This window comes from Eschrichtius robustus, chromosome 17 (assembly GCF_028021215.1).
Source record: "Eschrichtius robustus isolate mEscRob2 chromosome 17, mEscRob2.pri, whole genome shotgun sequence".
In the NCBI taxonomy this organism is placed as follows: Eukaryota; Metazoa; Chordata; class Mammalia; order Artiodactyla; family Eschrichtiidae; genus Eschrichtius; species Eschrichtius robustus.
Genome location: NC_090840.1, coordinates 50,665,099 through 50,682,236, shown reverse-complemented (window position 1 = coordinate 50,682,236; position 17,138 = coordinate 50,665,099). Strand labels below are relative to the sequence as shown.

The window sequence follows — 17,138 nt, the reverse complement described above, 5'->3', positions numbered from 1 at the left end:
TGCCTACGTGGTCAGAATTCAGTGTCTTGGGCAATAGGAGGAGGGCTTGGTGGAGTGGTCAGATCTGGGTTTTAATCTAACCCTTGCCACTTACTTACTGGGTTGTCTTGAAAGTCATAACCTCTCTGGACCTTGATTTTACCCATCTGTAAAATGGGGGTAAATGTTCCTAACCACAGAACAGTTTGGAAAAAGTCAATGAGAAAACTTTTGTAAAACAGGTTCTCAACAAATAGTAGTTATTCTTCTTCTCCTCTCTAAATCCATCTCCTTTCCTCCAGCCTAAAGGGCAGCGTCAAAAATTTATTCAGCTTTTCTTTCTCCTCTTGGAGATAAGGCATAACCTGTCCTATGACATAACACATAGACTTACATTCAGACTAAGATATAAATAAGTGCTGATAATTGGCAAAGAATTGTTTGCAATTTTGCTGTATGTAAGACATTGGACAAGATACACTGAGGTAAAGGACTCAGGCTCTTTCCTTGAGGTGTTAACAGTCTGAGGACCGCTGGAAAACTCTTTTAAAGCATGATGGCAGCATAGCACAGGCTAAGTGTATGCAGCTGATGAGATGGAAAGCTGATCTCAGAGCCTGCCCTGGGGCCAGGCGGGATAAAGGGGTAAGGGAGGCTGGATGCCAGGAAAAGAAGGGAAGAGCACAGAAGAAATTGCTGAGGGTTTAAGTTGTCTTCAGGTGATTTCTGTCTTTAAGACCCGTGTTGTTCTGCTTAAATTGTCAGTGCAGATTAGGAAACAGAACTGAGCAGCCCATCAGGGAGTTGGAGTTTGGGAACACTAGCTGGTGGCAGTTACCCAAAGCTGAGCAAAAAGGGCCTAACAGTGTATTCACTTTTAATTGTTTTTCAATTGTAAAATTTGTTTTCATCTTATAAAAATATGCAAATATGGAAGAGCTCAAAAACAAAAGTAAACATCATCCCAAATCTTAAATCGACCATACGTATAAACTCAACTTTTTTGATGTGTTTATTTCATATACTACATTTCGCTCATACATACATCCATTTTCTTGACTCCTAAGTGTGGATACAAGGTCTTTTGGGTTTTGTTTTATATATATTTTTTGTTTTATAAAAACCAGGATCTACTACTATGCCCTTATTTTGTAACTTGACATTTTTTCATGTATCAACGCATCACAGACTTTCCTCATGTTGTTAAATATTCTATATAGTTTTAAATGATAACATAACCTATTATTTGGTTGTACCTAAACTCAGTCACCTATTTTGGGGCATTTCATAATAGTACCTATTTCATAAGGTGGCTGTGAGGGTTGACTTTTTTCTTTATGCGGGGTGGGGGTGGGGGGAGGAGCGCTAAAATAATAGAAATTTATTCTCTCACAGTTCCATAGGCCAGAAGTCTGAAATCAAGGTGCTGGCAGGACCATGTTCCCTCTCAAGGTGCTAAGGGAGTTTCTGTTCCTTGCCTCTTCCATCTTCTGGTGGCTCTGAGCATTCCTTGGCTGGAATACTACACAGCCATAAAAAAGATGAAATCCTGCCATTTGTGACAACATGGATGGACATGTTGTATTTCACCCAGTGAAATACAACATTTTGCTGAGTGAAATAAGTCAGATGGAGAAAGACAAATGCCATATGATTTCACTGAAATATAAGTTAAATAATCAATAAATAATATGATAAAATAAATGAACAAACCAAACCAAACAAAAACAAATGCATAGATACCGAGAACAAATTAGTAGTTACCAGAGGGGGAGGGGGTGGGATTGACTTTTGTTTTAGAGCAATTAGAACATTGCCTGACACATAGTAAGCACTATACATGTGTTTGCCACTATTAATAGTTGAAAAATTTTCAGTATTACAAACAATAATAGTAATAGCCTTATCAGTACATTTTCCCCACGTCTATGTTTATCATGCCTATAGGTGGTTTTAGATTTATATACCAAGTCACCTCCATAAAATTTTACCAGTTTAAATTGCATCAGATCTATATGAAACTTCCTGTTTCTCCAAACCCTTGCCAGCTCTGAATATTATATATATTTTTTGTCTTTGCCAGTTTGAGAGGCAAACAGATTCTTTGACTACTAGTGAGGTTCAATCTATATTTGTCATTTGGAATTCCTTTTTATTAATTGCTGATACATATCCTTTGTCCATTTTCCTATTAGGGATATTTACATTTTTACTATTGGTTTACGTAAATAAGATCAACTCTTTGCCACATATGATGCAGTCATTTCCCCTGGTTTGCCATTTGCTTCTTAGTTTTGTTCTTGGTGGTTTTATATACAGAAGTTTTTATATTTTTATGTAATTATACATTCATTTATATGACATTTTATCTTTGTATCTTAGAAAGGTATTTCCTATCACAAGATCAGATAAAAGTACCTTTTATTTCCTTCTGGTTCTTTTATGGTTTTTACATTCGAATCTTTAACCTATCTGTGTTTATTTGATTGGGTGGTGTGGGGAAAGAGCTAGTTTTATTTTTTTTCCTAAGTGCTACCAGTTGTCCCCAAACCATTGAGAAATTGCTTCCCACATCCAACTAATTTAAAAAGTAACCTTTATAACATGCTAAATCCTTATATGTGTCCACTTGGGTCTGTTTTTATAGCCTTTCATACACGAGTATGTTTTTGTCAGATTAATTCATTTCTGTTAATTTTGCTAATTTTACAACTTATATTGTTTTAAGGCAATACAGGACATTGAAAAAGAATGGGCCAAACCCACAGAGGTGCAGAGGCAGAAATTAGAGGCTCTCCAGAAAGAAGACAACCAAACTAAGGTGAATGAAATATTGCACCAAGAGAAATCTCTTGGAAGGGAGTTAAAGAAACAGACTGGAATTGAGCTGTTTCTGTAATTTATAAACCCATGAAGCACTAAAAATGGGGCCTTTTTAAAAATGAGAATACTTTCATTGATTTTTCTTTTCATAAAATTAATAAAGGCTTATTGTTTAAAGATTCTAAAAAATACAGACAATATATTGTGAGTCCTTTGCCAGGTTAATTAATATAGACCTTCAACATCATTTTTAATGACACAGAGTATTCCATTTTATAGTTATGTTATCATTTAGCCAACCAATTTCCTATTATCGGAAGTCAGGTCGTTTCCAGGATTTGCTGCTATAAATCACGTTGGCAGCGAGCGCCATGAGGCCCAGGACTGAGTCTAATTTATACATACTCTGTGTGTTCCCAACACCTGGTATGGTTCCTGGCTGAAAGTCCCTGAACACAGCAGCCAACATCCTCTATCTTTGAATACATGTTCTATTATTCTTTAGGATATATTTCTAAATGTCCATTTTTAAAACTTCCATAAATATGGTACCAACTCACGTTCCTCCAAGCAGTGTATACGAGTCTGACAAGTCATATTTTAACAGAAGAAATGGCCTTTGCTTCATTGTGTTGTCTTTTTTTTTCTATCCTTTATACTTTACCAGTGTTCACCACCAAAGCACTGATTTTGAAGAAAATGCCAACAAATTTAGAGGACTCATTTATACTTAGGTTGATATAGAAAGTAATTCTTCAAAGTCTACCATGAGAATTTTATTGCTGAGCTGCAAAAAAAGAGAAAAAGCATATACTGCCATGATTTAGTATTTCCCCCCTTAGTATTCCACCACAGCTTTGTCTGAGAAATTTTGAAGTTCAGTTTCTCTGTGTATTTGTAAATTTTTATAATTACAGCTTCTATTTTGATGGACAGCATATTGCTACTACTTTGGATACAGTTACCAGTTCTAAGGACGTTTCTGCTCTATAAACTTCTTAATTTAGTAAGAATGCCGTTTTTAACCATGTTGCTTGGCTCTACCAAAATTTGTATTTGTATTTTTGCCAACAAAACAAATTTTCTTTTCTTTTTTTAAAAAATGTTTTATTTATTTATTTATTTGGCTGTGTTGGGTCTTCATTGCTGTGCGTGGGCTTTCTTCTAGTTGCGGTGAGTGGGGCCTGCTCTTCCTTGCGGTGTGCAGGCTTCTCATTGTGGTGGCTTCTCTTGTTGCGGAGCACGGGTTCTGCTGCGGGCTTCATTAGTTGTGGCCTGCAGGCTCTAGAGCGCAGGCTCAGTAGTTGCGGCACATGGGCTTAGTTGCTCCGTGGCATGTGGGATCTTTCCGGACCAGGCCTCGAACCCGTGTCCCCTGCATTGGCAGGCGGATTCTTAACCACAGTGCCACCAGGCAAGCCCTAAGTTTTTTTTTCTTTTTTTTTTTTTTTTCACACACACACACTGTATTTTATTTTTACAAGAGATAAATAGACTGACACCAAGCATTGTACATGGATGACCACAACAAAAGCAACAATGATTGCAATTACCAAACCTGAAACACACTCATACTACGTCATAATATTGACTTTCAGTCCAGTAATCCTCCACTGTAACAGCTCCTTTACTTTGCAGTGAAAATTGATTTGTATATTCTTTGCCTCTGAGTCCTTGTGGGATTTTTTTTTTTTTAATTCAGACAGAAAGTCACAAAAATTATACTCATCCTCATCAGTTCACTCAGTCCCATGTAATTAATTTTTTTTTTCATCTTGATCTTTTGTTAGCACTTTTATGAGTTCATCAGTATTTCATTAGAGTTCTGAAAATGCTTATTCATTCAGTTCAGCAGTACAGTCAGTTACCAGAAACCTGTACTTGTCAGAGTCTTTTCCATGAATTTCTTGAAGATGAAACCCTTTTATAGGAACATATTTGCAAAAGCATCAGAGTACACCCAGAACTGTCTGTAAATGACAAAAGACTTAAAAATGACCACAGTTAAAGATTTGATGAAAGTTCATAATAATGCAGTTGACAAGAAAATTAGTTATTTCTGAGATATACATTTTAAAGTAATAACTGGGATTATGACTTATAACATTATACCAGAACATATAAGATTTTTAGAAATTTCATGTAATGTCTAAAACATTTATATTAACATATTTCCATGCAAATAACCCAATGAAAGTTTAGTATTAGTTGTTTTGTTTGTTTGTTTTTTTATACTGCAGGTTCTTATTAGGCATCAATTTTACACACATCAGTGTATACATGTCAATCCCAATTGCCCAATTCAGCACACCACCATCCCCACCCCACCGCACTTTTCCCCCCTTGGTGTCCGTGTGTCCGTTCTCTACATCTGTGTCTCAACTTCTGCTCTGCAAACTGGCTCATCTGTACCATTTTTCTAGGTTCCACATGCAGGCGTTAATATACAATATTTGTTTTTCTCTTTCTGACTTACTTCACTCTGTATGACAGTCTCTAGATTCATCCACGTCTCAACAAATGACTCAATTTCGTTCCTTTTTATGGCTGAGTAATATTCCATTGTATATATGTACCACAACTTCTTTATCCATTTGTCTGTTGATGGGCATTTAGGTTGCTTCCATGACCTGGCTATTGTAAATAGTGCTGCAATGAACATTCGGGTGCATGTGTCTTTTTAAATTACGGTTTTCTCTGGGCATATGCCCAGTAGTGGGATTGCTGGGTCATATGGTAAGTCTATTTTTAGTTTTTTAAGGAACCTCCATATTGTTCTCCATAGTGGCTGTATCAATTTACATTCCCACCAACAGTGCAAGAGGGTTCCCTTTTCTCCACACCCTCTCCAGCATTTGTCGTTTGTAGATTTTCTGATGATGCCCATTCTAACAGGAGTGAGATGATACCTCATTGTAGTTTTGATTTGCATTTCTCTAATAATTAGTGATGTCGAGCATCTTTTCATGTGCTTCGTGGTCGTCTGTATGTCTTCTTTGGAGAAATGTCTATTTAGGTCTTCTGCCCATTTTTGGATTGGGGTGTTTGTTTCTTTAATATTGAGCTGAATGAGCTGTTTATATATTTTGGAGATTAATCCTTTGTCCGTTGATTCGTTTGCAAATATTTTCTCCCATTCTGAGGGTTGTCTTTTCGTCTTGTTTATGGTTTCCTTTGCTGTGCAAAAGCTTTGAAGTTTCATTAGGTCCCATTTGTTTATTTTTGTTTTTATTTCCATTACTCTAGGAGGTGGATCAAAAAAGATCTTGCTGTGATTTATGTCAAAGAGTGTCCTTCCTATGTTTTCCTCTAAGAGTTTTATACTGTCCAGTCCTACATTTAGGTCTCGAATCCATTTTGAGTTTATTTTTGTGTATGGTGTTAGGGAGTATTCTAATTTCATTCTTTTACATGTAGCTGTCCAGTTTTCCCACCACCACTTATTGAAGAGACTGTCTTTTCTCCATTGTATATCTTTGCCTCCTTTGTCATAGATTAGTTGGGCATAGGTGCGTGGGTTTATCTCTGGGCTTCCTATCTTGCTCCATTGATCTATGTTTCTGTTTTTGTGCCGGTACCATATTGTCTTGATTACTGTAGCTTTGTAGTAGAGTCTGAAGTCAGGGAGTCTGATTCCTCCAGCTCCGTTTTTTTGCCTCAAGACTGCTTTGGCTATTCGGGGTCTTTTGCGTCTCCATACAAATTTTAAGATGATTTGTTCTAGCTCCGTATAAAATGCCACTGGGAATTTGATAGGGATTGCATTGAATCTGTAGATTGCTTTGGGTAGTATAGTCATTTTCACAATGTTGATTCTTCCAATCCAAGAACATGGTATATCTCTCCATCTGTTGGTATCATCTTTAATTTCTTTCATCAGTGTCTTACAGTTTTCTGCATTCAGGTCTTTTGTCTCCCTAGGTAGGTTTATTCCTAGGTATTTTATTCTTTTTGTTGCAATGGTAAATGGGAGTGTTTCCATAATTTCTCTTTCAGATTTTTCATCATTAGTGTATAGGAATGCAAGAGATTTCTGTGCATTAATTTTGTATCCTGCAACTTTACCGTATTCATTAATTAGCTCTAGCAGTTTTCTGGTGGCAGTTTTAGGATTTTCTATGTATAGTATCATGTCATCCGCAAAGAGTGACAGTTTTACTTCTTCTCTTCCAATTTGTATTCCTTTTATTTCTTTTTCTTCTCTGATTGCCGTGGCTAGGACTTCCAGAACTATGTTGAATAATAGTGGTGAGAGTGGACATCCTTGTCTCGTTCCTCATCTTAGAGGAAATGCTTTCAGTTTTTACCATTGAGGATGATGTTTGCTGTGGGTTTGTCATATATGGCCTTTATTATGTTGAGGTAGGTTCCCTCTATGCCCACTTTCTGGAGAGTTTTTATCATAAATGGGTGTTGAATTTTGTCAAAAGCTTTTTCTGCATCTATTGAGATGATCATATGGATTTTATTCTTCAATTTGTTAATATGGTGTATCACATTGATTGATTTGCGTATACTGAAGAATCCTTGCATCCCTGGGATAAATCCCACTTGATCGTGGTGTATGATCCTTTTAATGTGTTGTTGGATTCTGTGTGCTAGTATTTTGTTGAGGATTTTTGCATCTATATTCATCAGTGATATTGGTCTGTAATTTTCTTTTTTTGTAGTGTCTTTGTCTGGTTTTGGTATCAGGGTGATGGTGGCCTCATAGAATGAGTTTGGGAGTGTTCCTCCCTCTGCAATCTTTTGGAAGAGTTTGAGAAGGATAGGTGTTAGCTCTTCTCTAAATGTTTGATAGAATTCACCTGTGAAGCCATCTGGTCCTGGACTTTTGTTTGTTGGAAGATTTTTAATCACAGTTTCAATTTCATTACTTGTGATTGGTCTGTTCATATTTTCTATTTCTTCCTGGTTCAGTCTTGGAAGGTTATACGTTTCTAAGATTTTGTCCATTTCTTCCAGGTTGTCCATTTTGTTGGCATAAAGTTGCTTGTAGTAGTCTCTTAGGATGCTTTGTATTTCTGTGATGTCTGTTGTAACTTCTCCTTTTTCATTTCTAGTTTTATTGATTTGAGTCCTCTCCCTCTTTTTCTTGATGAGTCTGGCTAATGGCTTATCAATTTTGTTTATCTTCTCATAGAACCAGCTTTTAGTTTTATTGATCTTTGCTATTGTTTTCGTTGTTTCTATTTCATTTATTTCTGCTCTGATCTTTATGATTTCTTTTCTTCTGCTAACTTTGGGTTTTGTTTGTTTTTCTTTCTCTAGTTTCTTTAGGTGTAAGGTTAGATTGTTTACTTGAGATTTTTCTTGTTTCTTTAGGTAGGCTTGTATAGCTATAAACTTCCCTCTTAGAACTGCTTTTGCTGCATCCCATAGGTTTTGGATCATCGTGTTTTCATTGTCATTTGTCTCTAGGTATTTTTTTATTTCCTCATTGATTTCTTCAGTGATCTCTTGGTTATTTAGTAACGTATTGTTTAGCCTCCATGTGTTTGTCTTTTTTACGTTTTTTTCCCTGTAATTCATTTCTAATCTCATAGCGTTGTGGTCAGAAAAGATGCTTTATATGATTTCAATTTTCTTAAATTTACTGAGGCTTGATTTGTGACCCAAGATGTGATCTATCCTGGAGAATGTTCCGTGTGCACTTGAGAAGAACGTGTAATCTGCTGTTTTTGGGTGGAGTGTCCTATAAATATCAATTAAATCTATCTGGTCTATTGTATCATTTAAAGCTTCTGTTTCCTTATTTATTTTCATTTTGGATGATCTCTCCATTGGTGTAAGTGAGGTGTTAAAGTCCCCCACTATAATTGTGTTACTGTCAATTTCCTCTTTTATAGCTGTTAGCAGTTGCCTTATGTATTGAGGTGCTCCTATGTTGGGTGCATATATATTTATAATTGTGATATCTTCTTCTTGGATTGATCCCTTGATCATTATGTAGTGTCCTTCCTTGTCTATTGTAACATTCTTTATTTTAAAGTCTATTTTATCTGAGATGAGTATAGCTACTCCAGCTTTCTTTTGATTTCCATTTGCATGGAATATCTTTTTCCATCCCCTCACTTTCATTCTGTATGTGTCCCTAGGTCTAAAGTGGGTCTCTTGTAGACAGCATATATATGGGTCTTGTTTTTGTATCCATTCAGCAAGCCTGTGTCTTTTGGTTGGAGCATTTAATCCATTCACGTTTAAGGTAATTATCGATATGTATGTTCCTATGACCATTTTCTTAATTGTTTTGGGTTTGTTTTTGTAGGTCCTTTTCTTCTCTTGTGTTTCCCACTTAGAGAAGTTCCTTGAGCATTTGTTGTAGAGCTGGTTTGGTGGTGCTGAATTCTCTTAGCTTTTCTTGTCTGTAAAGCTTTTGATTTCTCCATCCGATCTGAATGAGATCCTTACTGGGTAGAGTAATCTTGGTTGTAGGTTCTTCCCTTTCATCACTTTAAGTATATCATGCTACTCCCTTCTGGCTTGTAGAGTTTCTGCTGAGAAATCAGCTGTTAACCTTATGGGGATTCCCTTGTATGTTATTTGTCATTTTTCCCTTGCTGCTTTCAATAATTTTTCTTTGTCTTTAATTTTTGCCACTTTGATTACTATGTGTCTCGGCGTGTTTCTCCTTGGGTTTATCCTGTATGGGACTCTCTGTGCTTCCTGGACTTGGGTGGCTATTTCCTTTCCCATGTTAGGGAAGTTTTCGACTATAATCTCTTCAAATATTTTCTCTGGTCCTTTCTGTCTCTCTTCTCCTTCTGGGACCCCTATAATGCGAATGTTGTTGCGTTTAATGTTGTCCCAGAGGTCTCTTAGGCTGTCTTCATTTCTTTTCTTTCTTTTTTCTTTAGTCTGTTCCGCAGCAGTGAATTCCACCATTCTGTCTTCCAGGTCACTTATCCGTTCTTCTGCCTCAGTTCTTCTGCTATTGATTCCTTCTAGTGTAGTTTTCATTTCAGTTATTGTATTGGTCATCTCTGTTTGTTTGTTCTTTAATTCTTCTAGGTCTTTGTTAATCATTTCTTGCATCTTCTCAATCTTTGCCTCCATTCTTATTCCGAGGTCCTGGATCATGTTCACTATCATTATTCTGAATTCTTTTTCTGGAAGGTTGCCTATCTCCACTTCATTTAGTTGTTTTTCTGGGTTTTTTTCTTGTTCCTTCATTTGGTACATAGCCCTCTGCCTTTTCATCTTGTCTATCTTTCTGTAACTGTGGTTTTTGGTCCACAGGCTGCAGGATTGTAGTTTTTCTTGCTTCTGCTGTCTGCCCTCTGGTGTTTGAGGCTATCTAAGAGGCTTGATGGGAGGCTCTGGTGGTGGGTAGAGCTGACTGTTGCTGTGGCAGTCAGAGCTCAGTAAAACTTTAATCCACTTGACTGTTGATGGGTGGAGCTGGGTTCCCTCCCTGTTGGTTGTTTTGCCTGAGGCAACCTAACACTGGAGCCTACCTGGGCTCTTTGGTGGGGTTAATGGCAGATTCTGGGAGGGCTCACGCCAAGGAGTACTTCCCAGAACCTCCGCTGCCAGTGTCCTTGTCCCCACAGTGAAACAGAGCCACCTCCTGCCTCTGCAGGAGACCCCCCAACACCAGCAGGTAGGTCTGGCTCAGTCTCCCCCAGGGTCACTGATCCTTCCCCTGGGTCCCGATGCGCACACTACTTTGTGTGTGCCCTCCAAGAGTGGGGTCTCTGTTTCCCCCAGTCCTGTCGAAGTCCTGCAATCAATTCCCACTAGGCTTCAAAGTCTGATTCTCTATGAATTCCTCCTCCCGTTGCCGGGACCCCCAGGTTGGGAAGCCTGACGTGGGGCTCAGAACCTTCACTCCAGTGGGTGGACTTCTGTGGTATAAGTGTTCTCTAGTCTGTGAGTCACCCACCCAGCAGTTATGGGATTTGATTTTACTCTGATTGCGCCCCTCCTACCGTCTCTCTGTGGCTTCTCCTCTGTCCTTGGATGTGGGGTATCCTCCTTGGTGAAGTCCAGTGTCTTCCTGTCAATGATTGTCCAGCAGCCAGTTGTGATTCTGGTGCTCTCGCAAGAGGGAGTGAGAGCACGTCCTTCTACTCCGCCATCTTGGTTAATCCTCCAAGTTTTATTTTCTATGTTGAATGTTTTACCTGATTTTATCATACTATTTTGCTAGTGGTCTTTTAAAAACCTCACTTTGAGTGCATGAATTTAGTCCTCTAAATTTTCTTTGCATTTTGTTCAAAGTCAATGCTTTAGTGGTTAGTCAAATATAAAGAATAAAAAAAGATAACACAATGAAGCAGAGGCCATTTCTTTTGTTAAACTATGTCTTGTTTGTCAGACTCATCTATACTGCTTTGGGACAGGGTACGTGTGGGGTTTTTTTTCATTTGAAAAAATATTGAACCATTATTCAAGTTAACAAATGATTTTCTCTTGAAGCATCTGAGACTACTGCTATAAAACCAGCATTATTTAAGTGTTTGTGAAGTTCTGCTAATGGAGTGAACACGTTAAAAACTATTGCTTAATTTTATGTACATGTACAAGAAAACCTGGAATTGAAAATGAGTGAAATTAATCTAAAGGAGCAGTCATTTGATCTAAACCAGAGAGAGGCTAACTATGGCCCATGGGCCACTGTTTGTGTAAATGAAGTCCACGGGCACGCAGCCACGCTCATTCATGCATGTATCGTCAAAGGCTGCCTTTGTGCTAGAGTGGAGGAGGTGAGTAGCTGCGATAGAGATCATATGCCCACACAATTGAAAATATTTACTATGTGGCTCTGCAGAAAAGTTTGCCAGGGCTTCCCTGGTGGCACAGTGGTTAAGAATCCACCTGCCAATGCTGGGGACATGGGTTCGAGCCCTGGTTGGAGAAGATCCCGCATGCTGCGGAGCAACTAAACCCTGCGCCACAACTACTGAGCCTGAGCTCTAGAGCCCGTGAGCCACAACTACTGAGCCCACGTGCCACAGCTACTGAAGCCCGGGCGCCTAGAGCCTGTGCTCCACAATAAGAGAAGCCACCGCAATGAGAAGCCGGCACCACAATGAAGAGCAGCCCCCGCTTGCCACTACTAGAGAAAGCCCGTGCGCAGCAATGAACACCCCACGCAGCCAAAAATAAATAAATAAATAAATTTATTAAAAAAAAAAGTTTGCCAAACCCTGATCTAAATCTAAATACATAACCATACCTTCAGCAGTTACACATGTTAAATTATCTTTTTCAGCCACCTTTTTTTTTTTTTTTTTTTTTTTTTTTTTAGGCCACGCCATGCAGCATGCGGGATCTTAGTTCCCAAACCAGAGATCAAACCCATGCCCCCTGTACTGGGAGCACAGAGTCTTAACCACTGGACTGCCAGGGAAGTCCCTTTAAAGTACTTCTTAAAAGAACTAATTTTCAGGAATTCCCTGGCAGTCCAGTGGGTAGAACTATGCTTTCACTGCTGTGGCCCATGTTCAATCCCTGGTTGGGGAACTAAGATCCTGCAAGCTGTGTGGCACAGCCAAAAACAAAACCAGAACTAATTTTCAAATAGATAATCCTTTTAGATTTCTGTCCTCTGGTTTTCACATGGTCAGTAATATCAGTGCACCTCCTTTGAATGGCAAATGCCAGCCAGCATTTTGAGCAAAGTACTTATTCATCAACAACTTTCTCGAGAAATGGAGCTTAACTTTTAATTAAACAAATACTTTCATCTCTTTTAGAGCATTGCAGCCAAGAGTTTATTACAAATTTTTTAAGTGTTACCAAAGAATAAACTAAATTAAATTTATTTTAATTTAAATTAATTAAATTAAAGATTTATACCATATAATAAAAAAGAGCTTTTGTGGTAAAAGCCATGAAACTCTTCTAAATGCTCTGTGGCAAGATTGCTCAGCCCGGGTCCCCACCCACACAGGTAGGTAGCATCTACTTACAACCTGTCATTTCTGTTGTTGCCCACTGACCCAAAGGGACGCCCGGCAGCTTAACGCATCTCCTAAACTGAATGCATGGGCTGCAGCACAATGAGCTGGTCCGACATGTGGCCGGGAGGGACAGTTGCCTGGAATCCTCTGCCACCTAGTAGCAAGAGTCAGCTGTCCCTCACCGCATATGTCTCAGCAGGTTTCCCTTTATCAGAGAGAGCTCAAGTAGTCCTTGAAAGGGAGGTGTCAGTTACCTTGCTTCAGGGAAGGATTGGGAGAGAGCCAGGTTGTCACTGGGTGGTCCTTCTGACTTAACCATGTGGTAAAGTGAGAACTACCTTCTCTGAACACACGTCTCCCACCCCATCAGGCAGGACCATAGTGAAGGCTGGAAGAACAAGGTGGAGGTCCCTAAACTGATACCAGGTTATTTGAATGCAGTCATTAATAATCACTTATTTTTTTAAAAAAAGTCCTCAATAGACATTAACAAGACAGGATGCCAGGACCACAGGTGTTAAATGCAGCTGTCCTCTGTTCTTGAGTAACATCAGAAGCAGAGGGAAAATCTAAACCTTAAGCATCACTAACATTAAACATTCCCTTGGCACTTTTGGGCTGTGGAACTCTACTTAGAGAGAAGACTCACTCTTGCCCTCATTTCATTGCCATTTCCAAAAACTCTGTCTCTGACAATTAATGCCACCAGTATGTAAAACAGCCTGTAAAAATGAACTACTTTCCTGATCTCAGCTTAGTTTTTTAAAATACAGCATTTTAAATATACACTTTTTATTTTGCTGCTATAATCTGCTGAGATAGCATCCTAACTATTCATTCGATTTCCTTCTACTCTTTTCTTCCTTCTTCATTCACACATCGAATATTTTTATTTCCACTCTGTCTGAGCACTGTAGCAGGAGCAGGAACACAGTGGTCAACGAGGCAGGACACACCATGAACGTGGGCAGCCTTTATTGTCAGCACAAGGGGAATTGTCTTCATTTGTATCGTCCAGAAGAAAAAGGTGCTTTCACTGTGACTCCATTCCATGTGTTGCATTAGAATGGTAGTAGCTTCTGACATGAGATTTTCATCTGCTTCAAGCAGTCTTTTGCTTCCTCCATCCCCCGTCCCCCTTTGGAGCAGTTTTTGGAGCTATCCCAAGAGGTGTGGCACTATGGATATGTGCAGCTGGATCCCTGTACCTGTGACTACCCAGAACCCGGCTGTGGGACCGTTCTTTCTGTTGGCAATAATGAGATCAGCTGCTGCATAACCCTGCCTGATAACCAGACCCAGGATGTCATTTTCCAGATGAACAGAGTGAAGTGCTGGCAGGTCACTTTCCTTGTGAGTATCTTGGCAGCTTGCCTTACCCATGATTTAAAGCCTCCACCCATGATATTAAAATCCTAGTGTTCCTGGATGACAACAGTGGTATTGGGGAGACAGATTTGCCATTTGAATCAGTACCTTGAGTGGACTGACATCTAAGCCACGGTAAACATCACCTAGTGGTAAAAACCTGTCTATTATCTGGTACAATTCCCCACCCTTGCTGTAGAGACAACCATCTTCCCACCTTCCACCTTCAGGCTTCTTTACTGCTTGAAGGGTGTTTAAAGTAATAACAACGAGTAGCAATAACAGCTACCATTTATTGAGCACTTAATACGTACTCAGTACCGACAAGATCTCTATGCTTGGAAACTGAATGCTGCCCATCAGAGCTATTTTTAAGGATCCCTGGCGTCATACCTACATTGCCATCTCCTCCCAAGAGAAACCCTTCTGATCAGACTTACTGAGTGCCTACTTTGTACCAGGTGCTGTGCTGGGCAATGCCACATCTGCTATTTAATTAAGTTCTTAAAAATAACCCAGTGAGCTAAGAGGGATTATCCCCTTTACACAGGAAATGGAGGTTAAATAGTAGAGGATGAATGCTACTAGAGCAACCATGAGACCCAGTTGCTAAATCCATGAAACCCACAGGGATTTTTTAGCTGGCTTGGTACTAGGCCTGTCTGTGGCATTTGATACAGTCAACTATGTCTTCCTTTTCAAAACTTCCCCTGCTTCCTCCCCTAATTTTGTAGGCTGCCTCTCCCTCTGACTACTCCTGAAATGCTGGTGTTTCCTGAGGTTCCATTTCTAGCATCTTTCCTCTACATATTCCCTGAAATCAATTACAGACGACTGGTTAAAAGTCCAGTATTTCCTACTGCATTCATGACATCTTCACCAAGTGTTTCATAGACACCTCAAACTCAACCTTTCTCCAAGCCAGACTCGTCTTTTCCCTCTCATGCCCATCCTAAGGTTCTTCCTCCTGTGTTCCCTATCTTGATAAAGGGAACCTCTACCACCACTCCTTAATTGCCAAACCAGCAATCTTGAAATAATCTCTGGCTTTTCTCTTACCTTACATGGTTTTTAAAAAAAAAATTTTTTTATTGAAGTATAGTTGATTTACAATGTTTCAGGTGTACAGCAAAGTGATACAGTTTCATATACATATATATGTATATATTCTTTTTCAGATTCTATTCCATTATAGGTTATTATAAGATATTGAATATAGTTCCCTGTGCTATACAGTAGGCCCTTGTTGTTTACTTTACATATAGTAGTGTGTATCTGTTAATCCCAAATTCCTAATTTATCCTCCCCCCACCTTATACATTTAATTGCTGATAGAGACCTATCTATTCTATGACCCTGCTATCCCTCAAAACTCTCCCTTCCTCTCTGCCCTCACAGCTTGGTCTCAACATTTCCTGCCTGGGTGAAAGCCACAGCCTCCTAACCCTTCTTTCTGTTCCACTCTTTCCCTCTGGGGGTCAGAAAAAAATATATCATATGATTTCAGGCTTTTTAAACTATGGGAACTTGTTTTGTGGCCCAAAGTTTGGTCTATCTTGAAATGTCCAATGTGCACTTGAAAAGAATGTAAATATACACTGCCACTATTGGGTAGAATAGTCTATAAATGTCAATTATGTCAAGCAGTTGATGGTGTTCAAATAGCCTCTGTCCTTACACATTTCTCTCTACTTGTTCTGTCAGTTATTGTGAGGAGTGTTAAAATCTTCAACTATAATTGTAGATTTGTCCATTTCTTTGAGATATATCAGTTTTTTCCTTCTTTCCCTGCCTTCTTTTGACTGAGTGACTATTTTATGATTCTACTCATTTGCACTGTTTTTTTTTAATACCTTTTAAATTTATGGTTAAGAGATTTTAATATATATCTTTAACTTATTACAGTCTACTTTCAAATATTACACTATTTCACAAAAAGGGTAAAAACCTTACAACAGTGTACCTCTATTTGTCCCTTCTGTCCTTTGTGGTATTTGTTGCTATACTTTATTTCTACATATAAGCCTCATGCTATATTATAATTATTTTTGCTTTAAACAGTTAATTATTTTTTAGGTAAACTTTTAATTTTGACATAATTGTAGATTCACATGCAGTTGAAAGAAATGGTACAGAGATCCTGCATACACTTTACCCACTTTTCTCCAATTATTACATCTTACAAAACTATAGTACGACATCACCACCCAGGGTATTGACATTAATACAATGAAGAGTCAAGGCATTTCCGTCATCACAAGGATCTCTCATGTTGGCTTTTTATAGCTGCATCCACTTTCTCCCACCCCCATCCCTCCTTAAACCCTTGCAACCACTAATCTATTTGACATTTTCATATTATATCATTTCAAGAATATTATATAAAACTTTTGGAGGTAATGGATATATTTATTACTTGATTGTGGTGATGATTTCATGTATATATGCATATGTCCAAACTCTTCAAATTGTGTACATTAAATATGTGCAGTTTTTTGCATATCAATTATACCTCAACTGAAAAAACAAACACACATAAAACAAGGTTATGTATTGATCGGTTGATGAAAATGTTGTGACCAGAGGTTCACAGGAACCTAAACCTATATTTCCCCTTGGGCTGTTTTTCAGTACCCACTAATTTAGTGTTTATGGTATCATTATAGAACATGACTACTGTGAATAATAAGAATTGACTGTGTTTAGGAGGTAAAAATATAAATAAAAGCAAGGAATTGATTACCTTAAAAAATAAAATAATATTACATGAGTATAATCAAACATTATGTAGCCTTTTGGGATTTTCTTTACTTAGCATAATTCTTTGGAAATTCATTCAGCTTGTTGTGTATTTCAGTAGTTTGTTTCTTTTTGTTGCTGAGCAGTATTGCATATAGGGAATGGCTAAAATTTGTTTAACTACTATCTAGTCGTTTCCAGTTTTTAGCTATTATGAATAATGCTTCTATAAATATTCATGTATAAGCTTTTGTCTGAGCACAAGTCTTCATTTTTCTAGGATAAATGCCCAGGAGTGCAATTTCTGGGTCATGTGGAAGT

The 17,138-nt window shown here is 38.4% G+C and overlaps 1 protein-coding gene across 1 annotated transcript in view; it reads left to right on the top strand.

Moving 5' to 3' along the window:
• The window catches only part of SNX31 (sorting nexin 31), a 73,383-nt gene that overhangs the window by 43,256 nt on the left and 12,989 nt on the right, over window positions 1-17,138 (top strand). Inside the window, exons 9-10 of the mRNA XM_068525865.1 lie at window positions 2,708-2,800; window positions 13,860-14,063. Of these exons, the coding sequence (XP_068381966.1) occupies window positions 2,708-2,800; window positions 13,860-14,063 (297 nt within the window). The remainder of the gene's footprint in view (window positions 1-2,707; window positions 2,801-13,859; window positions 14,064-17,138) is intronic.